Source organism: Carassius gibelio, chromosome B12 (genome assembly GCF_023724105.1).
Source record: "Carassius gibelio isolate Cgi1373 ecotype wild population from Czech Republic chromosome B12, carGib1.2-hapl.c, whole genome shotgun sequence".
In the NCBI taxonomy this organism is placed as follows: Eukaryota; Metazoa; Chordata; class Actinopteri; order Cypriniformes; family Cyprinidae; genus Carassius; species Carassius gibelio.
In genome coordinates this window covers 1183382-1208815 of record NC_068407.1, presented here as the reverse complement: position 1 = coordinate 1208815, position 25434 = coordinate 1183382, and the positions used below count along the sequence as shown (strand labels likewise).

General features: G+C 39.4%; 2 protein-coding genes across 2 annotated transcripts; one reads left to right on the top strand and one right to left on the bottom strand.

Annotated features, from left to right (window-relative positions):
* LOC127969272 (pancreatic secretory granule membrane major glycoprotein GP2-like) lies at positions 1-11374 on the bottom strand. Its single transcript, XM_052571120.1, has 14 exons — positions 11329-11374; positions 9543-9935; positions 8695-9084; positions 8543-8614; positions 7107-7499; positions 6587-6988; positions 6161-6265; positions 5875-6059; positions 1276-1433; positions 949-1194; positions 563-725; positions 202-302; positions 157-166; positions 1-99 (listed from the first exon to the last, which is right to left on the bottom strand). The coding sequence occupies exons 1-14, from the start codon at positions 11372-11374 to the stop codon at positions 1-3; spliced, it is 2763 nt and encodes a 920-aa protein (XP_052427080.1).
* Positions 11375-15992: 4618 nt separating this feature from the next.
* On the top strand, positions 15993-22480 carry LOC127968812 (pre-mRNA splicing regulator USH1G). The gene is made up of 4 exons (XM_052570170.1): positions 15993-16310; positions 19443-19893; positions 20698-21270; positions 22012-22480. Exons 1-4 carry the CDS (start codon positions 16147-16149, stop codon positions 22294-22296), a joined length of 1473 nt encoding a protein of 490 aa, XP_052426130.1. The 5' UTR covers positions 15993-16146; the 3' UTR covers positions 22297-22480.
* The last annotated feature ends 2954 nt before the right edge of the window (positions 22481-25434 follow it).

Genomic DNA, 25434 nt, shown 5'->3' with positions numbered 1-25434 from the left:
CTAAAAGAGGGTCAGGACACTCGTCAGATGAATAAATAAAAGCATCAGAGAAGCACATAGAGAAGAAGCCTCAGATACCTTCACTTGATCTGGGACCCACTTATCTGTGAACAGGGAATATAATGCAATCAAATGTTATGTATTCACAGCAGAAACCATTATAAACCTTTAATTAGTGACTAAAATAAATGAAATATTCACCTGTTCCCTTCAGACAACATCAGAGGACCCATGGATATAGAAGCACTGTCATGGAAGTCCAGAGACCTGCGCTCTCTCCACTGCTGTCCAGAGTTACAGTCCTAAAAGAGAAAAGTAAAAATCCTGCTGTGTGAATCCCTGATAAATTTCACTGAAAAAAAACATGATAGAAAGGAGTACACAAATTCTTCAGAACAGCTTAGCCAAAACAAGTTTTTGAGCAGCCTTGAACATTAAACATCCACGCCAACCATTTTAACAAGGGTTTATAAACTGAAGATTCGCAAAACTACACATTTACCTAAAGCTACTTTCTAAAATGTAACATTACTGTTGTATAAAAGAGATATTATAATCTCACCGTTGAGCAGCGATTGCTTGACATAAGGCACAGGTGAACAGCACAGTGCAGGTAAAGCTTAGTGGAGTTTGCAGTGAAGATGAACATCCTGAAGGAGAAACGGCTGGATGTCGAGACGCCGTTCTGCAGCAGCTCCACTGTGTCGTCATTTGGATTGGGACACCTGAGAATAGCAATTATGACAATTAGTATTTATTTTTTTAATCATTCAATACACAAATGCATTGTATTTACCAAAATATGTATTTTTTGCATTAGTTGTGAAAGACAAAGTAAAATCTAATGCAATCCTAAAAGTTATATATATATTGAATTATTTAATCTGTGTGCAAATGAAAATGCTTTTCAAAATGTTACAGTGAGTTAAGCAAAAAGCAGAGCTTTACTCTGTGACGATGAGATCCCAGCGGAGACTGTAATCAGGATCATTCACAGGTGTAGCCCAACACATGTCCATAATTGAGGCAAACTGATGGTTGTCCACCCCTTCGACACGAACTTCCACATTCATCTTCTGGTCCAGCTCTGCATCCACTCTACCAGTGAAGGGACGAGTAAACTCATCATCCTCATATGGAATCATCCGCACCTGATATCTGCCTTCACCAGCCGGGAGGGTCTTGTGCACAACACTGTTGAAATGTTCAAGATGTATCATTTTCACACTGCTAATTTTTATACTGCTTAACTACTGTTGCTTAAAAGATTCCAACCTCTCCAGTGGGTTGATTTCCACGTTCATGGAAAGTGTTTGGGTTTGAGGATAAACACAGCTGAAAGAAAGCTTGAGGATTTTCTCTCTGCTGATGAGACCCTCTGACCTCGGTGTCCCCAGAATAAAGTTATTGTAGATGAAGTGGGTGCCGTTGGCCTGTGGACCACAGATATATTATTTGAACATGTCAATCATTTAATTTCACTCAATAAAGGAAAAGTTCACAGATTTTCATGTCCGTATGAAAATGAATAGTGTCTACTCTGTCTTTGAGGAGGGAGCCTTTGCCAGCGTTCCCCACACTGCTGGATTTGGCGGAGGGAATGGAGACGGGTCCCTATCTCCTTTCCACTTCCGCCAGATCCGGCACCCATTCTCTGTAGTCAGAAGCAGCTCTGCGGTTCCTTCCACCCAGGGAGAGGGATCGACACTCTGCCTCTCTTCCTCCGAGGAGGTCGATGTGGAGTCAGTCGATAGGGATTTGCCAATCCATTCACCACAATTTGAGGAGCTCTTAGAGGTGGTTACTCGCGCGGTGGCCAAATTAAGCATTGAATGGCCCGCCAAGAAAACAACTGAACCGCAGCGAAGCAAGCTCGATGAATGCTTCCTGCGGGTGAGTCAACCACCTCCTAGCCGGGGCTTTCCATTCTTTTGAGATCTGCACAAAGAAATAGCCAGATTGTGGAAACGCCCATTTTCAGCCTGCCTCTACATCCCCTCATCAGATTACTAAGGCCATGTGGTGGGGGTGGGAGAGCACAGCTACAGAGCTCGCAAGCTATCTGTCCCCTGGAGCCGCATCGTCTCTGAAGGCCCTGGCGTTGCCCTCCAAGCTGCTCAGAACAACCTTTGGTATGCGGCAGCAGGGCAGGCTGGTACATGTCTGCACACCATGGCGGTGTTACAGGCGTACCAAGCCGACCTGCTTAAAGAGCTAGACAAGGGAAAGGAGATCAAGTCCCATGATATCTCTGAGCTAAGAAGGACTGCTGATCTCTCCCTCCACGCCACCAAGGAGACGCCAGAAGGTCAGGGCTTCAGAGGGCAGCCTCTGCTGGTGTAGAGCGGTGTACACCACAGTACACAGTGCCCGTCTTGCCTCAGCGCCCTCTGGGGGCAGCGGTCCCAAGCAAGCCTTGTTCTCAGTATCTTCCGCCCATGCGGTATTTCATAGTTCCAAAGAAGGTTGGGGGGTTGTGTCCGATCATAGATCTGCGGGTTTTAAATCGATCAGTTATGAGACTGAAGTTCAAAATGCTCACGATCACGCATGTTGTAGCTCAGATAAGGTCCGAGCACTGGTTTGTCATTATAGATCTCAAAGATGCATACTTCCACACATCCATCCTTCCACAACACAGGAAGTTTCTGAGGTTCACTTTCGGGGGTGAAGCTTACCAATATCGAGTACTTCCCTTCGGCCTTGCACTCTCACCCGCAGGTTCACAAAATGTGTAGATACGGTTCTGGTCCCCATGCACATGCAGAGCATCCGCATTCTCAACTATATGGGGGAACTATTGAGGGGGAAGTCGTGGCCTAATGGTTAGAGGGTTGGACTCCCAATCGAAGGGTTGTGGGTTCTAGTCTCGGGCCGGACGGAATTGTGGGTGGGGGGAGTGCATGTACAGTTCTCTCTCCACCTTCAATACCACGACTTAGGTGCCCTTGAGCAAGGCATCGAACCCCCAACTGCTCCCCGGGCGCCGCAGCATAAATGGCTGCCCACTGCTCCGGGTGTGTGCTCACAGTGTGTGTGTGTGTGTGTGTTCACTGCTCTGTGTGTGTGCATTTCAGATGGGTTAAATGCAGAGCACAAATTCTGAGTATGGGTCACCATACTTGGCTGAATGTCACTTCACTATATCGATGATTGGTTGATTTTAGCTCAGTCAGAGCAGGTTGTGGCTCGGCATCGAGATGTCATTCTCGCACATATGGGGGAGCTGGGTTTGAGACTGAATGCCAGGAAGAGTGTACTTTCTCCAGTTCAGAGAACCATCTATCTAGGCGTAGTATGGGATTCTACCGCAATGCAGGCATGATTAACCCCTGCTCGTATTGAGTCGATCCTCATCTCAGTCAAGAGAGTCAAAGAAGGCCAGTCATTCACTGTCAAACAATTTCAGAGATTGTTGGGTCTAATGGCAGCTGCGTCCAATGTGATACCTCTTTGCATGCTGTACATGAGACCCCTACAGTGGTGGCTCAAGACCAAGGGATTTTCTCCCGAGGGGCAATCCACTTCGAACTATCAAGGTCACGCGGCGCTGCCTCCATGCCTTGGAAATGTGGAAGAAAACTTGGTTCTTCAATCAGGGCCTGGTACTGGGAGCTCCTTGTCACCGTGTAATACTAGCGATGGATGCATCCCTCATTGGTTGGGGTGCGGTCATGAGTGGCCACCCTACCCGTGGTCTGTGGAGCAGTCGCCATCTGACATGGCATATCAATTGTCTAGAGATGCTTGCAGTTTATCGTGCACTGAAGCACTTCCTCCCAGACCTAAGGGGTCACTATGTGTTGGTGTGCACCAACAACACATCGGTGGCCTCTTATATCAACCGCCAGGGAGGTCTGCATTTGCGCCCCCTGTACGAGCTGGCGCACCAGATTCTTGTGTGGTCCCAGGAAAAACTCCTCTCATTAAGAGCAGTATATATTCCTGTGAAACTAAATATGGGAGCAGACATACTGTTGAGGCAGGGGCTGAGGCCTGGGGAATGGAAGCTTCACCCCGAGGTGGTGAAGCAGATATGGAGAGTTTTTGCAGAGCTCAAGTAGACCTCTTTGCTACTCAAGAGACATCACAGTGTCCCCTTTGGTTCTCTCTAGTTCATCCAGCTCCTCTGGGACTGGACGCTATGGTACAGACCTGGCCAAGGTTTCGTCTGTACGCCTTTCCCCCCTATTGCTCTGCTCCCGGGAGTTCTGGTGAGAGTACGCCTGGACGGGGTCCGTCTGTTGTTAGTAGTCCCATTCTGGCCGGGCCGAGTATGGTTCGCAGATCTGGTCTCGCTCCTCGATGGCTCTCCATGGGAGATACCGATCAGGACAGACCTACTCTCACAGGTGCAGGGCACAATAATTCACCCTCGCCCGGAGTTGTGGAAGCAGTGGGTGTGGCCCCTGAGAAGGCACAACTCATAGCATCCGGTCTCTCAACCAAGGTTGTTGGGACCATCCTCCAAGCCAGAGCTCCCTCAATGAGGAAACTGTACACCCTGAGGTGGAAACTCTTCACCTCATGGTGCAGAGACCACCAGCTTGACCCAGCAAACTGCCCAGTTGGTACAGTTTTGGAGTTTCTACAAGCCAGGCTCTCTGCAAGGTTGACCCACTCCATGGTGAAGGTTTACGTGGCAGCCACTGCGGCCTACCACGCCCTTCTTGATGGCCAGTCTCTGTGAAGACACCTCCTAGTTGCATGTTTCCTCCGTGGTGTGCTGAGGCTGAGACTTCCAGTACGGTCCCGTATTCCCCCGTGGGACTTGGTTGTGGTGTTAGAGGCTCTTTGCAAATCTCCATTCGTGCCGATTCAAGATATCTCAGACAGACATCTGACACCTTTCTGTTGGCCATTACCTCTCTGAGTTGAGTAGGAGATTTACAGGCCCTCTCAGTGGCCCCTACCTATCTTGATTTTGCACCTGGCATGATCAAAGCATTCATATACCCTCGAGCGGGATATGTTCCTAAGGTTCCCTTTATCACACCACAACCTGTAGTGCTGCAGGCCTTCTGTCTTACTCCCTTTCGGGAGCCCAACCAAGAGAAGCTAAATTGTATGTGTCCAGTTCGAGCGCTGGACGCATACGTCCACAGAGCTGCCCTGTCTGAGAAAAACAGACCAGTTTCTTGTATGCTACGGTCCCCCCTAGAGGGGTTTTCCTACTTCTAAGCAGACTATTAGTCATTGGATAGTCAAGACTATCAACACCAACTATGAGTCCTCTGGTCGTTCCCCACTGTCGGGAGCCAAGGCTCACTCAACATGGGGTATGGCTGCCTCCAAGGCCTTTCTAGCAGGTGTGTCCATGCTGGACATCAGCAATGCTGCGGGGTGGTACACACCTTCTACTTTTGCAAAATTCTATGGCTTAGACATGCAAGTCACTCCAGGCACTTCAGTCCTCTCGTCCTAAGCTGTGCTCTTCAGATACACACTAGGCAGGGGTTTGGTAATCTGGCAGCGTGGGTACTCGTTCCCCGTAGTGCTTCGAAGCAGCTCGAGTTCCTGAAGAGGAACGTCTGTAGGTTATGTATGTAACCCTAGTACCTCGAGGGAACGATACGCTGCATCAAAGTGCTACGGGGAATGCAAATCCCCAACCTTTATTTAATGCCACAACCTTTTTAATCTGTTTTATTTTGTCAAGGAGCACAGCTCTTTTAAAATATGCCTTTATATTACATAAAAATGCAAGTTTCCTTCTTTGTACAATAGAATAGCTTTGTGAATTAGTCTCTTGTGAACATTATATTTAAATTTGTCAAAAGCTCTTTACATGATAGAGATTTTCTTTATTCTTTTTCTAACAAGGTTGAGATCATATGGATTTTGTTAGCATGTACTGTATGTAATACATCCTACCACAAGATTTGTGCCACAGATGTGTTCATCGTTATCAAAATGGAATTCCACTCTGCCATTCCGCACCGTTCCTCTGCAGCTGGGATCATTGAGGTGCAAGACGTCAGCTGGAAAACCAGCCTCAAAGAGCTGACAGCGAGACACAGACATAGAGCCAGAGCTGCTTTCACAGCTTTCTGAGAAATCTGAGAGAATTAAAAACATCCAAAACATTGCCAGAAACATTAATGATTACTGAATAAATACAGAAAATCCTATATTATTATTATTGTAGAATAAGTTTCACCTAAAGAATCTGGTCTGGTCTGATTCTTGCTACACAAACAGCCATATACGCTGTTTTTCTCTCCACACCATTCATCCTCTGTGCAGTTGAGTTCAGCACAGGGATCTGAAAGTGAGAACCAAAGATGAATGAATGAAATGAAAAAAGTTAATTAGGGGCATAAATTGTGTTTCAGTGTAACTCTTTTATAAATTAATGGCAAACACATCTGTCAGAGTGTGTTTAATGTGATTCTTACTAATCTTTTATTAATTTTGTACACCCTTGTGTCATAAATTGTACGGTATACTGATACTTTACCAGTGGTTGATGTCTCGTTAAGGCCTCCAATATCTGATTTAAAAAAAGAAATAAAACAAAAACATTCCTGTTAATGACACTAATTTTAGTTAATGACCAAAGTGTTTGTGGTTAAAGTATATATACCTGCACAGTAAACTGTACAAAATGGTGTCTTGACAAATTCATAAACATAGTAATTTCCAGGACAGGCTTTGACTCGTATAGGGTGGGATTTGTAACCACAGCAGTCACTCCATGTGGAAGCACAGACCTGACGGGTGACCACTCCATCTTCCAGATGTGGATGAGATCCGTTGAGCCACAGTGGCTCATAACTGCCACACATGCCTTGATTAACACATGATTCGGGCATCTGGGTATTTTGACCATTGTAGAACATCCTGTACCAGCCATTCCACTCCACATTAAAATCACACATGCCATAGGCGTAATAGTTACTATCATAAGGGTTATTTGTGGCTCTCCAAGGGTCATCAAGAATGGTGTAGTTGTAGCAGGGATCAACAATTGGGATGGTGAATAATACTGTCATGAAGAAGAAGAGAGAGAACATTACATATTGCAGACTAAATGGGTTAATATTAAAACCTCAAGATAAGTATTTATAAAAATAAAATAAATAAATAAAAATAAATGAAAGTACCTGCACAATACACAGGAGCTGGGATTGAGACTGTTGGTCTGGTGAATTTGTAGACATAATAATCTCCAGGACAAGCTTTGACTTTAATTGGTTCAGATTTGTAGTAACTGCACTGATCATAGTGAGAACCAAAAACTTCACGAGTAACAACTCCATCTTCTAGCTGAGGATGAGATCCACCAAGCCACAGAGAACTATAACCTCCACATGACATGGAGGATATACACCATTCAGGCATCTGAGCATTTGATCCATTAATGAAGAGCCGATACCAGCCATCCCATTCAACACGAGCATCATCAAGTCCATTTATATAGCCGTACCAATACCAGTAATTGAATGTGCTTCTCCAGTGGTTGTCGAGTTTGTTGTAGTTATTGCACGGGTCATAATCTGTGTTAGTGAGATCAGAAAAAAAATCTATAATATTTCAGTGAAGAACTTCACAAGAGCAAATATGAAAATATCATACACAACAACAATCATGAGACTGAGATTCTAAAAGCAGTGCTGAAAGTATGAGGTTCCATTTGTGCCAAAATTCTGTCGACATGCTGTCTGTCTATGCTACGTGTCGTCTCAACTTACTCCTTTCATCTGTCCTTTTCGTTTGACTGTGTCGTCTTGCGTGTCAATGCTGCATGTGTCATTATCATGTGTTTTTTCATTCTGTCGTTACTATGTGTCGTTTCCCTCTGTCGTTATTATCTGTCGTCTTCCATGGCTATGCTATGCATCGTTGCTATGCGTCGTTTCCCTCTGTCATTACTATTACTACAGTGTACATTTTAGGACAACCTCAGACCTCAGTCATTAAATGAAAAGGCACATGCCTCAGCCTAAAAGGCTTCAGTCATCGGACAAAATGGCATTGCAACTTGACATCAGGTGTCAGGTCTCATACAATTAGGCATCAGACGAAACAGACTCAGATAAAAAAGTCATAAGATGAAACGGACTAAGTGGAGTATCGCGTTGCCCCGCCCCATGTGACGTCACACGCACGCCGTTCAGAGGAAGTGGTATATAATGGTTGATTGATGGCAAAAGGAGGTAAGCAGTGTCTGATTTATTATATTTTATATTTATTTTATATTTATTATATTTATATTTATTATAACGACAGAGGGAAACAATGCATTGCAATGATGCATAGCATAGACATGGAAGACGACACATAGTAACGACAGAATGAAAAAACACATAGTAATGACACATGCAGCATTGACACGCAAGACGACACAGTCAAACGACAAGGACGGATGAAAGGAGTAAGTTGAGACGACACGTAGCATAGACAGACAACATAATTTTGGCACAAATGGAACCTCATATGAAAGTACATGCATAGAAATAGCAACTTATTTAGCTAAAGTGAATGTGATTAGCTTTAATAACCCTTATATATCAATTCATATACTTGTGTTACAACTTACTTAAAGTGATGTTGGATCCAGTGATATTATCTGAACTTACATAGGACACCACCTGTGAAATGTTGTTGACGTCTAAAGAAAAAAAGAAATTATGAGTGAAATCATCTCAAAATTGTATAAGATTTTTTTTAAAAGTGGGAAAAGCACTGTACCTGTACAGTATCCTGAACACCAGAATTGTGGATTAACAAGTTCATAGACATAGTAATTGCCTGGACACGCTTTCACTCTGATGGGTTTTGATTTGTATTCACAACAGCTGCTCCAATAAGACCCTGCACAGACCTCTCTAGTCACCACTCCATCCTCTATCTGAGGATGAGGACCATTGAGCCACAGGTTATAGTATGTGTTACAGCTGAATGAACTAATACAGGTCTCTGACATCTGGATGTTCATTCCATAGTAGAAAAGCCGGTACCAGCCATTCCAGGAGAAACGTTCATCACAAATGTAATCTCCACTTTCATTGTTGGCTCTCCAGGGACGATCCAGATACTGATAGTTGTAGCAGGGATCACTGCTGATGCTGCTGAAAGCAACTGTCATGGACCAGTGTATATATTTAGTAAATATTTAAAAAATAATAATGATGGTGTGTTGTGAAATGCCTTCAAACACTTTTTGTGTAATTGATAACAACAAACACATATGACGATATTACAATTGAATTAAAGCTTAATTAAATACTTTTTCCTAATTTAGGTCACATTTAAGGGCCAAACATAACTCATTCATGATGAAAATGTTTGTATGTTTGTTTAAGGAGCCCAACATAAGAACTTCTGAAAACTCAACATAATATATATTTTTTTAATATGAGCGGTAATAGTCTGTTTAACACAGACCTGATTGATTTGTCTGATCAACAATTCTACTGATTCTGTTTTAAATAGAAATTTTGTTAAATAAATTGAATAGTATTAAGCGTATAGCATAACTGTAAATATATAATTTAAATTTTTTTACAATCTTTTGTAAAGAGATCCTAGAACTGCACCTGCACAGTATGTTGGTCTGTATATCGACACATCTGGCTCGACAAATTTGTAGATGTAATAATCTCCTGGACAGGCTTTGACTTGGATGGATGTGGATGTGTTGAAGCCACACTGGTACCCATTCGTTCCAAAGACTTCACGGGTCACCACTCCATCTTCAACTCTTGGATGAGAACCGTTGAGATACAGTCCAGTGTAACCACCACATCTCATATTACTCACACACCACTCAGACATCTGGGCACTTTCTCCATTCAGATAAAGCCGATACCAGCCACTCCATTCAACAAGGGTGTCATCATAGCCAGTGTCCAGATATTGCCATATGTCTCTCCAATAGTCATTGAGAGTGTTATAATTATAGCATGGATCAGAGCTGGAAGTTGTAAGTTCTATTAGAATAGAGTGAAGACAATCACATAATCAAATTCTCTCTTACTACCTCTTGTAAAACATCAATGGCATCAGAGGCCAAATAAACTAAGAGAAACCAACAAAATGTAATAAAAAGAAAGGTCAATTTGTTGCTTGTCAAATTGTAGGTGGCTCAGGCAAACTGTATCCAGTATATTTCTACATCTCTGTGCATTTAAACTTTCAAAATGGCATTACACAGTAAAGTATTTTGTGTATAAGCTATGTTGGGAAATGTTACTTTTAAAAGCAATGTGTAACAATACTTATGAACCTGGTGGTCGATGAACCTCCGTTTATTCACCACCAGAGGTCATCATCCACAACACAGACACTCAAACTACACAGTACATCCTGGACTACATTTCCCATGCTCCATTTCACCAATCTCATTCACCTGATAACATACACCATGCACCTGAGACCAATCACACACATACAGATCATCAGACAACCTTTATAAGCATTGGACTTCCCCTCACACACTGCCGAGTATTGTTCTGCATATATCCCTTTCCTTGTGATTGCAAGCCATTCCGTGTATGTATTCATAGTCTTTAGTTTTCATAGTCTTGTGTCAGTTTATTGTTTTCATAGTCTAGTCTTTTCCTAGTCCCCCTTCTCGTGTTTTAACAGGGATTACCCCTCTTGTCTACCCCTCTGGATATTGTTCAGTCATCGAAGACCCATGCTAGACCTAGGATTATTCTTGTGTCTTTTCCTCTGTATACCTGTTTGCCAGTGTTTAACCCATGCCTGTTATCACCACGCCTCTGTCCGATAAAAGCTTGCACATGGATCCTCATGTCTCGTCAGCCCTGTGACAACTAAGTTAAATGTTAAATGTTAAGTAACTCTTCATGAGACTCTCCTCCAGAGTTCAGGTATCACACATGCGGGAAACCATCTAACCCAAATGCAAAATTTTCTTTTACAACAGTGCTTAATAGTTGCTTTCATTCATAGCTTTATAAAAGTCATAAATCTTGGAATAGATATGCATTTTGTTGTTTTTATGTAGGGGACAAAATGCAACACAGATTGGGCTGAATTTCACAGACAGAACTGTTTAAAAAATAATAATAATGAAAAAATGTAAAAACAACAAACTTGATTGATGTAACAAGTTTTACATTATTAAACGTAAAACATGGGATTAAACAGGAATAAAGTTAAAGACTGTAATTTAAGTCGACTATAAATTGAAAAATTATTGTACCTGTATGTGGAATGATGGTTGCACCATTTATTATTTCACCTGTTAATCAAAATTCAAGCATAACAACTAAATTTTTTGTTAGGACACATTTAAAATTGTCATTCTACGAGACATATTTGGTCACAGTTATACATGACACACAAAAAACTCACCATTAACCAGCAGCAGCAACACAAACAGTGAGATCAGATACCTCATTGTGACAACCCGATCTGTAACAACATTATCAAGATGATTATACACATGCAAAAGCATAAAAATCGTCTTTTTTCCCCCCCATAACGTTAGGTGTATATGACCTGACAGGAATTTTTCTTTGTTAATAATAATATTTGCTTCCAAAAATACTGTTTGTTGTGCACTATGCAAAACCAATCCATTATAATCAAAACATGTGATGAAATGAAGAGAAATAACTTTACCTGAGGTCAAATGCTACTGCAAAACAAACTCCGGGAGATTCTCTCTTGAGCTTCTGAACACAGTGATGATGAACCGCAGATCTCATGATCTTATCAGTGTCTTTATTAATAATGGTGGGTGGATCATTACGGGAACCAGGAGTTATCTCTAAACAATACCCTGAAGAAGTGTTACATTTCTTTTTATTTTGTGAGAGATTGTATCGATGCTTGCCATTAAATCTTTTGACTTCATTGTGCAGCTCTGTTGTGTACTGCCTGCTCTGATATCACAGTCAAAACAATAGTTAATATATGGTGACCTAGAATCAGATCATGTTCCTGTTTATCTGGATCAGTAAGATTCCCAGCAACAAGATATAAACAATGCAATAGGAAAAATGCCTAAAGATGCAACACTTTTCAAGGGAAAAAAACGGTTGTGAAGCATGAATCCACCAGGAAGTCTTTTGTCTCCAGTTCCACCATTTTCCAGAACTGCTACCAACCTGGAGTCTCAATGAAGGACAAGTGCCAGTTAATAATTATACATCTGAATAGAAGGCATTTTCAGCCCTCATCAACAACTGAATATCATAATAATAATAGTAACTATTAAGTTTGATGTGCAATTGCATAAGAGGACTGGTTTGACATGAATGGATGTCAGCGTCTCTCTAAAAAAAAGTCAATGCTTCCTTTAAAAGAGTTTTAGTAAGATGCAGGAATACTGAATGTTTGTCAGAAGAGTGCTTGTCTGACACCTTCCCAGCCTTTTAACATCAGTTTATCAATATAAATTCTTTTCACCTTCTTAAATTAAAACTCAAAATAAACAAAAAAAGTGTAACAGATGGAATACTGTCCCCTGATGGATTTTTCTCTTTTGGACATTTAAAATGTCTTTTAATATGTTTTTTTTTAGGTTTTATTCATCATTTAATGTCAAAGCATTCAGATATTTGGAAAAACACTAGAGAGAATCAAAACTTTCTGACGGCTTTGCAGTCATGCTGTTTGTGTTTTGATTACATCCAGTCTGCTTTTACTAGTTTCTTACCGTTTTACAGGGGATGAGAATTTAAGTTTTAATTCTCAATAATCACCATAATTGTGTCTAGGATAAAAATCAAGGAAAAATGTTACGTTGTATTTTATTAGAAAATTAGGCATTTAGGGCCATTGACATGTTTTACAGTTTTCCTAAATTTGTGAATTAGATGACAAGATGCACTTAATGTAATGCAAAGAAGATAAAGGGGAAAATGTCAATGGGATTGCAGCCCCTATATGACTGTCTGCTCACTATTATAGTCAATGTTTAGCAAGGTTAAAATGTACATATGTTTTGAGAGATTGTTTTCACTTACTGATGAATCAGTTCTGATGTTTTTTCAGTGTCTTCTTTCCTGAAAAGTATGTCTATGGTAGCAGCTGACAAACTACTACACCTGCTGGAGGTTTTCTCAACAGCGTGGTTCCTGTTCTTCTCACTTGTTTACCATCACCAGGTTTTCTTTTTTCCTTGACGTACGTAACCCACTTCAGCATACACACTTGCACCATTCCATCTCAGTATGTTGACTATTATACAGTCCAGTAGCTGTTTGCATCTACATGTTAATGCAAGTTTTGAGACGTGCTAAAAAGGCTGGATTGAAATGTATTAAGTGCATAAAATCATCAAATATGCACTAAATATAAAACATATGCATGCAATCGAGGCGGATGATTTCTTTATCCAAAAGAAAATATTTGCATAAACTACAGTGAAAATGCATTTACTGAATAAATTATTTGAGATGCAACAAAAAAACTTGTGACTTTAACATATCATACCTGAACTAAACATCTCTAATATTGTTTTAGTCATTCTTAAATGTTTGTCATCAAAATTATTTGCTATAATTACCTTCCCAGAACTGTCACATGATTGCTTTTCCAAACACAAGACAGCATTACAGTGTTTGTTACAGTATTCCATCTGCACATTTTGAGGAACAGTGTTTTTTTAGAAAAACAGTCACAGCTTCCCCAGTTTTAGTCATTACGAACGTAGTCGTTTTCCAGGAAGTCGTGATTTTATGCTCTTGAACACATGGGCTGGAAATGGTTTTATTTGGAAATACGCAATATTCTGATTTTTAATTATTTCCAACTTTGCATGCAAACAAATTGTTGCGGAATTTTAAATGTAACACTCAGTTTGTCGGCTTATTAAAATTCTCTACAAATGTTTTTATTCTGAGATGCTTAACTGATGTATTATTTGAAAGTATCACCTTAATGGATTTTATATTTTCTTGTAGATTTTGTCAGTGTTTAATTGACACACGGTGTTCTCGCCATAAAAATGGCCTTGCTGCTGACGTTAAAAACATATTGCATTAAAAATACATAAATTGTTGGTTTATGTTATAGGCATTGATAAACTAACAGAAACATCACAAGTTTCTGATGATGGAGCGACACAGTTACTGCAGCAGAGTGACTCGACCCTCAGCCAATCAGATCACAGCTCTGAGACACACGTCATAGGTGAGGATGAGCAGGTAATGTATCACTGATGACCCTGACATTTAATCTGTCTTACTTTGTTCTGTCCATATCAGTAAAAAAAAAAAAAAAAAAAAAAAAAAAAAATTTAATTCCGTAGAAGTCTGAAATAGAGGATTGTGATGGAAGTCCGAAACACGTGTCGTCTTCATTGGACTGGACTCCTACTCCAGACTGAGTCAGTCATAAAACCCTTCAATTTTAAACTAAAGTTTGTGAGGACCTTATAAACACTACAATATTTGTGAGGATTTCTTTCTTTATTTATTTATTTTTATTTTTTTCAGAAAAAAAGCATCTAATCTTTGCATGCTCTCTTTCAGGTCCTCTCCTGGAAGAGTAAACTCCCTCTGCAGACTATAATGAGACTCCTGCAGGTTCTGCTGCCTCAGGTGGAGAAAATCTGCATTGACAAGTGAGACACACACATACAACATCATTCACACACTGAAAGAGTTAATCAGGAACACTTTACATAAACATCCCATTTGTTAACATTAGTTTCATTAACTGTGTTAACTAACATAAACAAATAATCTGATAATTCTATTTCTGAAGCATTTATTAATCTTAGTTGATGTTAATTTCACCATTTACAAATACAGTAAGTCAATCAGAAAACATTATATCTGGTAAGATTATTTAGTGGACCTTAGCTATCAATTAATAATTGCTTTTATTTACTTGTTAACAAAGATTAATAAATACTATAACAAATGTATTGCCCACTGTTACGGTAGTTAATATTCGTTTTCTTTTTCATAAAATATCCAGTTTAATGTTGGATCATTAGAAATCATGCAACATTCTGTCATGTTGGTTTTAACAGATTTCTGTTTAACATGTTTTAATTTCATTTTAATTTTAATCTTGGACTTTGGGTGTGGTTTTGAACCCTGTACTTGTGTTGTTTCTGATACATTATGCTTCATTTTCTTCCCAATCCAAATCCGTGAGGATGGACACATGACCCTCAGGTCTCTGACCTCGTGAGCAGTGAGATGAGTGTGTTGATTTATATATAGTAATAGTGTTCTGTGTGGAGGGTGTATAGAAATGCTACAAAAACTCCTGAATGCCATTTTGTCTACTTTTTTGTATCCAAAATAATGGCAATATATGTCAGAAGCCTGTTAAAATCAACATGAAGTGCTGCATAATCTGAATAGGCAATATTTTATCTCTGAATAAAACAGGATATTTACGTAATTTGTTTAATGTATCATACATTGATTAAATTATGAAAAGTGTTTCTAGTTATGCTTGCGCTTAGAACAGAGTAAATGGAGAAATAAGTGAGTCATCCTCAAATTACAAAATTTATAACATTAAATTAATTAAGTTAGAATAGCATGCACTTTCAATAGACCTTTAATAGTCTTAGAAGTGAGAATGACATGTCCAGGCTTCCCATGACTAACAGCCGAGTATTTGATCAGATGTGCTGGGATGAGGTTATGCTGAGGTCACAAAAGGGTTTGGCTATGTTTAGACTGGATTAGTTTAATGTTTGTGTATTCAGTTTCTCAGCTACAGGGAGGAGAAAGTAAGACACCTCAAATGAGAATAATAGAAGTTTAAAGGCTGGATAAAATATAAATAATCTATTTTATATTTATATTGATTTTATTGAAGAAATACAGGAAGTACCTACAGTATCTTCAACACTGCAACATATAACTAGCCATTTACAATGCTTTAATCGTTTTTTTTTTTTTTTTTCTAAATATAATTGCCATTCAAGTCAAATCATTACATCAAACCCTGCATCAATGTTATGATTATAATAATGTACTTGTAACAGAGTGTGATTTTACCTGAATGTGTCACCGAGTTCTCATCTGTCAGGTGTGCGCTGACCGAAAGTGGGCGTGGTCAGTATGGGGCTCCTCCCATAGCAACCGCGTGAGCGTGCTTGCAGTCCCTCGAGTGGAGACGCCAGGAGCGCACGTGAAATCACGCCAAATGAGCGTCCGTGAGCCGGGATAAGAGGGCTTAGCCGCCACCGCCGCCATGAACGACAAATACCACCGGGCGGCTCGAGACGGTCACCTGCACCTGCTGAAAGACGCGACGCGCAAAGATCTGAACGCGCCGGATGAGGATGGGATGACGCCGACGCTCTGGGCCGCGCACCACGGCAACCTGGACGCGCTCAGACTGCTGGTGGCGCGAGGGTGAGTGATGCATTCATTATTCATGAGCTATATATATATATATATAAAATAATTATTCATGCATTAATTTTCTAAACCAAATGACTCGTGAAAATAATATAATTTATTACATTTTTCATCATAAGGGTCAGGTTTTTAAATTAATACATTATATGAAAGCTGAATATATAAGATTTCCATTGATGTATGGTTTGTTAGGATAGGGCAATATGTGTCTGAGATGCAACTATTTTAAAATCTGGAATCTGAGGGTGCAAAAAAAAAAAAAACATTGAGAAAATCGCCTTTAAAGCTGTTCAATTGAAGTTCTTAGCAATGCATATTACTAATAAAACATTAAGTTCTGATATATTTACAGGAAAAAAATTCAAAAGAAATAAAAGAAAGATTGATAGTTTTGACCCATACAGTGCATTGTTGGCTATTGCTACAAACATACCTGTGCTACTTATTATGACTGTTTTTGTGCCCCAGGGACACATATTTGCGAAGTCAAATTCCAGAAGACAGTTGTTATTGAGATTCTAGCAATGTTCAATTAAAAAATATCTTGTGTAGTAACATCTGTAAAGCTTGTGTTGGGTCTGACTGACTCCTCCAAAAACACAGTATTATTTTGCCGACAATGTACCATCTGAAAATCTTAGTATGTGAAAATTTCTTTCATTCTGGATTTTAATGCATGGGGTCTCTGAGACCTCAGCATTGAAGTATTTTTCAGAGAAGATTTGTGATGCATATACTGCACACTTCATATGTCCATATGTACTTCTTTATTGCATTAGTCTGTAAAACACCTTTTCTATTTTGTTCTACTTGAAGCATGTCAAGAGTTTCTCCATTTTTAAAACAATTAATATAATATATGATGCTCTCAGGTCTGGTTATGTCTTGGCATATGCAGTTTCATTAACAGGATGGCAGTTCTGTGTTCTCCTGTATCAGATCACATCTGCACTGAGATAATTCAGCCCTCCACCCAGCCGCTCTCTCGGATGGATATCTGGACTGTTTTATTTGCATATTTACTGTCCTACTGGGCTAGTTAAAATAAAGGTCACATGAGAGAACGATGATAGTTTTCTTTTGAGAGTCACTTCTGTTATAACTGCTTAAAAGTACTACGTCTATATTCAATTATAAATTAAGAACTCTGCATGCAGGAGGGTTGCAGATAAATACTGTAATAATCTGTTATGCCACAGATATCTGAAGCATTCAGCTCAAACTAGCTGGAACAATTTTCTCTTTTTTTTTCTTTTTTTTTTTTGCACACTCATGTTTTTCCAAAACCATATGCAGTTTTTCTTTTTTTTTTTTTTATAAAGAACAAGCTGCATCAAGTTCCTTCAAAAACATATCCATCTGTGCTCCATTGAAAATATGATCTTGTAGGTTTGAAACATGATGGAATTAATATTTGCACAGTTTTCTATTCCTTTTTATAACTGGCTTTACGAGAGAGCAGTGGTGTTTAATTTTCATTAGGTAATTAGATCTAAATAACCTGGCTCTTATCTCGTGACCAGGTTAATAACAGAAGCTAATTGTTCTGCTTTGTGAACACCATCACTGTTCTCTAATTAGTGTTCTGCATCAGTCCCTCCAGACCCCCAAATGAACCAGATCTGTTACTGAAAACACGTTCACAAAGAGAGACTACTGCGGTTTGAGTTATAACAACTCAGCATTTCACAAAGTATGTGTCTAGGACAGAGAATCACTTTGATTTTCATTTATATGTCATGGATTGATCCCATGGAATTGACAATGTTTTTGCCTTTCCTTATATTTTCACATCATTCTATGGAACTGATTTTTACTTTGGTAAATCATGTTTAACTTGACACATTTAAAAAAAAAAATTATCCATTTTCTGAGTAAAACAAAACATTTAGCAAGAAAAATGAATGGCAGCTGCTTGATTTTATCCATCAGGAGTTGGTTATGGATTATGAAACATGGGCATTAGATTTATTAATGGAGTCCGATGGCTGGAGAGGAGAGGTATGTAGCGCCATCCAAGAATGAAAATTGCTAAAACAATGCTTTTTAAAGACACTTCAGGGCCACATGCACATTCATGGAGAGGGATTTTACACATGGCCAGACAGAGAGAAAGATGTTAATGTTGACAGTGAAAGGTCAACATAATGAATTAGGGCAATTCCTCTTCCGCCTGCGTGTTTCCTTGGCTGTTGGCATTTTGCTAACATGAATGTCAGCACCATTATAAACCTCATGCTTTCACGTTTTGCTTTCTGTAGTATTTTAATTTTGTTACCCTACATTGTCCCATAAAACCTCACATAATTTCTGCTGGTCCTTGCTAATGGGTGGTTGCCATTCATACCTATTAAGCACCGAGGTTATACTGGATTATGGACTTTAGTGAGGGCAGACATCTTATTAAATATGCAGAGTATATATACAGCATGTTTTAAATGCATTTGTCTTAACTAAAGTTCAGTTTGTTGACGGGTCATTAAAAGCATACATGATCTTAACACCATGATTACTGGTTAACATGCCTTCCATGTGATACTAACATACAATAAACAGGGTTATGTACTAAATTATCAACATGGTGCCTAATGAATGAAGCACAAACAATCAATTGTATGCAAAGTACGTTTGGTAATGAATACTGCAGGTCTCTTTCAATGCAGATGATGAATGCATTACATGGTGCACAGTTTTTAATGACTTTGAGAGGTGAGTCACGAAGGCAGTGTGCATAGTGTGTGTGTACATGTGTGTTACAGTGGGTAAGTGGAGCTCCAAAGCATCATGTTACGTTTTCAGATCAACACCTTGTCACATAACCGAATGTGAAGGCATCCACTCATGCACCGACACGCACACGTGCACATACAAATGTATTCACACCCCCTATATATATTAGTTTATTGGGTTGGCCAATTAATCAGACAATATTTGGCCATCTTGAGATCATCAGATAACCATTGTGCATAAATATTTTGTATTTATCATTAAATTGTATTTTATATTGGCCATCAGTCACCCTGCTCTCTAAAAATCATTACTAGTATCAGTCACTCACAAACCCATAAACTATGTAAACTATAGAGTTAAATGTAAACGATCTGCTGTTCCTTTGTTGGTCCACAGAGGAGATCCCGATAAATGTGATATTTGGGGAAACACTCCTCTTCACCTGGCAGCAGCTAATGGCCATCTCAACTGTCTGTCCTTTCTGGTGTCATTTGGTGCCAATGTGTGGTGCTTGGACAATGACTACCACACGCCACTGGACACGGCGGCCTCTAGGAGCCGGATGGACTGTGTGCGATATCTGGACACTATCGCCGCCAAGCAGACTACCATCAATCCCAAACTGGTGAGCAAACTGAAGGACCGCGCCTTCCGTAATGCAGAGAAACGCATTAAGAACTGTAAAAAGCTTCAGCACAAGCATCACGAACGCATGGAGAAGCGTTTCTTGAGAGAGAGTGCTGCAATGGACACGTCGGATACAATGAGTTACAGCAGTTTCAGCAGCACCCTGAGTCGAAGGATCCCTCAGTTCAACACCCTCGACTCCAACATGACATACTCACAGGTACTGTACCTAAAAAGTCATAGAACCAGAAAAACTCATCATAAAAGCTTTAATTCTTGGACTTAATCATTAGGTCAATATAGATGAGCAACTTATAAAGCCTTGTTTCAAAACCTTTTCCTGGAGGGCCTCAAGTCTTAATCAAACACTAGAAACCGGCTAATCAAGCTCTAGAAATTCAAGATCACTAGAAACTTCTAGGCTAGTGTGTTTGGGTAGGTTGAAGGACATTGGCCCTCCAGGACTGGACAACCACGATTAAGAGTTAGCATGTTTCCAATAAGACTCTGCATTTTCAATGTATCCCAAAGGTGTTCATTTGGGTTAAGACGGGAGGTTTTCTTTATTGACCTTTTTGCACATGGGCATCATCGTAGTGCAATGGAAAAGTGTCCTATCTTAGTAAAAATGATTGCCTATGGTGATTGCATGACTTAACTTTATGCTCATTAATAAAAGGTGTAGCTAAAATATGCAAACCTGTAATTTAGAAGAAGGTGTCCATATACTTGAACTCTGTTAAACACTTAGCAGTAAATTGTAGCAGTTGCTGATTCAGTCCCCACGTGATTTATCACCATTATTTTCTTGTTTAAAGCCTGGGATATTGCTTTAGAAAGCATTTGTTAAATGAAGACCATACTTCTTAATTAGAGTAGCATAATGCATCTGTGGACATCAGTGCATGCTAGTTCACTAAGAGTAGTCAGTCTTCAATCGCGTGCCTAAATGTGTATGAGGCAAAGTTTGTATACAGTGTGAAATATTACAAAGAATATGACCATTATGAACTTCCTTTTAAAGGCAACGCTTCAGTCCACAACAAGAGGCAGGACCAAGATTCAGCGGCGACTTGAGAAGAAAAAGCAAGGCGACGGAACATTCAAGATTTCCGAAGATGGGCGAAGGAGCATTCGCTCGCTCTCTGGTCTTCAGCTGGGCAATGACGTCATGTTCTTGAAGCAGGGAACATATGTGGACCGACGCCAGCAGTCCAGCCCTCGGCTTAACATCCGCAACATGTTTTCTGGTAAACAGGAAGTCAGGTCAGACGATGATGATGATGATGAGGTAGACACTGTTTCAAGGGCACTCAGTGATCCGGGTCTGTATGAGGCTGCATACTCGGAAATAAGTACAGACTCGGGTAGAGACTCTTTGTTCAACCGCCCAGGACTCGGTACTATGGTATTCCGTCGGAATTATGTGACTGATGGGCTGTTCCGAATGGGAGAGAATGAGGGCAGTGTAGTAGGGAGTGAACCAGTGGGAAAGGTCCCAAATGTCCGCTTACGGGGAAGATTGCCGATCCAGTCACCTAGTCTTGATGAAGTCAGCATTGGCAGCTCATTGAGTCTTCATGAGAAGAACTTACAGGTACAAACAAGAATCACCAGATACCAAACAAATTCCATTTGTCTCCAGGTGTGTTTAATTCGAGTTGGGGCTACACTCTCCAGGATGGCCCTCAAGGAGAAGGGTTGGCTACCCCTGAACTAGATTCTTGTCTTGAACTTGCAACACATAAAGGATAGGCAACTCTGGTCCCGGAGTATAACTGACCTGCTGAGTTTAGCTTCATCCCCAATTTAACAAAAAAAAAAAAAAGTCTTCAGGATTACTGGAAATTTATAGGCAGTTGTGTTTAATGTGGGATAGAGCTGAACTCTACAGGACAATGGTGGTAATCCAGGACTGTAGTTGTCCATCCCTGCACTACACTGCTTTTGATTTAAATGGCTGATTCGTATTCACTTGAGCATTTTGCAGTGCACTTTCAGAGTTCCTGACCTTCCCCAGCTCCACCTGTACAGATCTGCTACAGGATATTTTATATGCTATTTGTGTACAGCATCGTAGTGATGTATGCATCGGCAGTAGCAATTTCCTGGAGCACCAGTAATCTACAACTACTGTAATATCGAATGCATTAACAATTTCATATCCATTACCATGCTAAAATCTTCGGAGAGTTGTCATGATAGAAATGTGGTAATCTGAATCAGTAAGTGTCAATCTGTTGATCTAATCAGTTTATGAGAAGGCACTGCATCTACATCTGGAAGAGGGGCTTTGTGATAATTATATTGATTGTTCTTATGTGGCAACATCCTGTAGGATTTGCCGTGGGAGGATGGAGAACTGGGCTTGGAGGAGGAGGATGACGAGTTCCAGCCATCTTCGGCTCCTTTAGAAGTGTTCCTGGCATCTCAGGGACTGAGTGACTTCCTCTCCATCTTCCATCGAGAGCAGATGGACCTGGAAGCGTTGCTGTTGTGCTCTGAGCAGGACCTTATTAGCATCCACATTCCACTCGGACCTCGTAAAAAACTACTTGATGCATGCAGCAGACGCAACAGTGTTCTGGACGAAGCTGATGGCATGCAGGACACTGTACTGTAGAGTGTGTATGTCTGTTATTAACTCTGCTCCAAAATCTAGTGTACTTTCTTGTTGCCTGCATAAGCAGTTGTTTTTAAAGTAGCATCCTTGAACTAGTTGAACTGTATCTTCTTAAGCAACACAACACGCCACAAAAAACATAAAAATACAAATAAAATATGTATCTGAGATTTGGCATGAACAAGTCTCCCATGCATTTCTCCCCCATGTTAATTCTCTCATATAGAATCAATAACTCAATAACTAGTTGCTTATTAGCATGCATATTCTTAACATACTGGCTATTTAATAGCACTTATAAAGCACATACTGATGCATGACCATATTTTAAATCCCTTAATCCACCCAACCCAATAGCTAAAGATAACAACTACAACAACAACAACTACTTTACAATCTAGATAGAGACAATCTGTTCGCTAATCTACCATACAGTAACTTGCTTTTCCTGTGGAATGACTTTGCTTTTCTGCTGCAGGCGATTGAATAATATTAATCATAGCCAAATAGCTTCATTAAACACTCATTGATTTTGACTGCACTGTGGAATGCAACACTCATCTCATCAATACCAGATTGACAAAATTAAGTCCCAGCCTGTTTGTTTGTTTTGCTAATAAAATATCCTGTTTCGCTTTGAAATGCTTGACAATGTGGTAGAACAGGATTCACAGTGCAGTTCACATTCTTTAAATGCTTCATATACCTGCATCTGGAGCAGAGCCATTGTGTGTGTCTGTGCATGAGTGAGTGAAATGCCTGCCTCCTTGTGGTTGGGAGGGAAAATACAGCTCTTCTATGGTATACCTCACTCTCTAGAAGTTCTACTTGGAAAATTAAGTCTACAGTATATGCTGATTGTTGCTGTTATGAATGCACATGCACACACATTTTTAATCTGAGCTGCTATTTACCATATTGAGGTTCATTAAAGATATCGTGGTTCCTGGTACACCCTGTGAATTATTGCCTTGCATATTGATGCAGTCTTTTAGGACTAAAATTTGCAGAGATAATTAGCATTTTACGCTTTGCAATGATTTTCAACTATAACAATTCAGACCAATTGACAAAGCCTTTGTTATTGCATGATGACCCATCTTGATAATTGATATATTTATCAGTGGAGCAAAAATCTATCAGCGTTTCTGTTTCCCAGATTACTCTAATTCTCTTTTTTATTAATTTTATGTATTAAGTAAGTAGAATCGTTTAGATCCAAAAGTCTGTAAGATCATACATTAAGGACAGATGTGTCCAAACTTAGCTCATCGCTTACTGTAAGTGCAAGCATTGTCTAATTTTTGTGTTTAGTTGTATATATGCTTTGGACAGCATCAATGTCCAGCCAAAAGACATTTCAGTTGTATAAAAAGTTATGTGGGTGATTAGCAGTTTTCATCTTTGGGATTCTGATGATTGTATGCTGTAATAACGGACTCCAGCTGAGAGGTGGTTGGAGTTTGGGTGTGTGAAATCCCTTTATTGGCCACCTGATGTTTGTACAGTTTTACTGATGTATGATTCTGTTGATCGACTGCGGTCAAAGCTTCTCACTCAGTGGGTGAGATGTTTGTTCTGGAGCCGTGTTCCTCTGCTGTCTGCTCATTTATGGGTGTGCGGCAGGTTTTAGAGGCTGATGCTGAAAGCTGATATAATGCTTGTTATTTAATCTGTCCATCCATCACACTCCATCTCCAGACAATTCAACTACACACGGCTAGCCCTTCTTACATGACAGTATGTGTGTTCAGCACCTTACTGGATACAAGTTTATGCTTCTGTGTGTTTTACTGGCTCTTAGCTCAGATTGGTCCTCATTTGTTCACTAATTTCTATGTAAATATTTTGTAAAGTCATTGTCAAACATGAAACTTACATTTTTATTTTGTAAATTGTATAATTTTTTTTAAATACAGACATTTCTGTGTAAATCATTCATAAGTTCACTCTTAATTATTCATAAGAAATTTATTCTGCCTATGTCACTTTTGTTTTGTATTGTTTCATAAAGCACATTGTTTTGTTTTCCATTCTGTGCTCTTCCCTCTTTTCTTTTGTAGTCTTGCATGAAACTCAAAATATTGTCTTTATATTTTACGAATGTCCCTGACTATTTCATGTCATATTTCACACAAAAAAAATGGATATTTAATTTTGATTTGAAGGTAAAATATGACCCAAGACTCATTTTCAGGGTAGCCAAATGCCAATGTTTTCAGTGACAAATTGTGGATAGTTTTTTTTATGTTGATTAAATAAACTGGTCATTATTACTGGCCTGTATTTGATGTTTCTTTTTATTTTAAATAGTCTGCATTCTGTGTATTGTATAGTATTGGAATGTACTTCCTGCCTTTTTTTTTTTTTTTTTTTTTTTGCTGCAACCTTTCTTTTGTCTTCTGCCAAGTAGATTAAAAGAGACAGAATGAATACATGGGCGAGACAGTAGATTAGAGAGAATAAATATTTTCTGTGGCTGTAGGAAGTGTGTGTGTGTGTGTGTGAGAGAGAGAGAGAGAGAGAGAGAGAGATTTACTGTGTTGTTCTTGTGATACAAGACTCCTCATGGGACCTGCCTGTGGATCAAAAACATCATTGTAGGAAAAAGAAAGATCAAAACGCACAGATTTTTACGTAAAAACTTCTACACAAATTGTTGCATGATTTTGCTTTTTTTTTTTGTTTGTTTCTTCAACAAAATGCATGTGCCAATTGTATCCTAAACCCTTGAATTTTAGATTTTAGATTTTTGTTAAATGATTTTATGAATTTTCCATTTTTTTCTTCTGCTGAATTGAACTATCCTTGCATAAATTGTTGATTTTGTGGTTTGACATGTTTTTTTATTATTACTTGTCTACAGAAATTGCAGAATTCCTGTGTAAATTTTGCAATTATTATGTCATTTTATTATTATATATATATATATATATATATATATATATATATATATATATATGGTCTTATACAGAAATGTGTTTGATTTATGTATTTTTGTGTAAAATTGTTCAGTTGGGTGCAAAATTAATTTTTGTGGAATTCATTCACAAAAATGTGTTGTTAATGCAAAACGGTTTTACATTTTAGTGGTTTTGAAATTCACATTGTGTGTGTGTGTGTGTGTGTGTGTGTGTG

Coding starts and splice junctions, on each gene's coding strand:
- LOC127969272 (XM_052571120.1), bottom strand. CDS start 11,374: ATGAGGTATCTGATCTCACTGTTTGTGTTGCTGCTGCTGGTTAATG. Junction 9,936..11,328: donor GTTGCTGCTGCTGGTTAATG/GTGAGTTTTTTG, acceptor CTATTCTAATAG/AACTTACAACTTCCAGCTCT. Junction 726..948: donor TGGGATCTCATCGTCACAGA/GTAAAGCTCTGC, acceptor TGCTATTCTCAG/GTGTCCCAATCCAAATGACG.
- LOC127968812 (XM_052570170.1), top strand. CDS start 16,147: ATGAACGACAAATACCACCGGGCGGCTCGAGACGGTCACCTGCACCTG. Junction 16,311..19,442: donor AGACTGCTGGTGGCGCGAGG/GTGAGTGATGCA, acceptor GTTGGTCCACAG/AGGAGATCCCGATAAATGTG. Junction 19,894..20,697: donor CCAACATGACATACTCACAG/GTACTGTACCTA, acceptor TTCCTTTTAAAG/GCAACGCTTCAGTCCACAAC.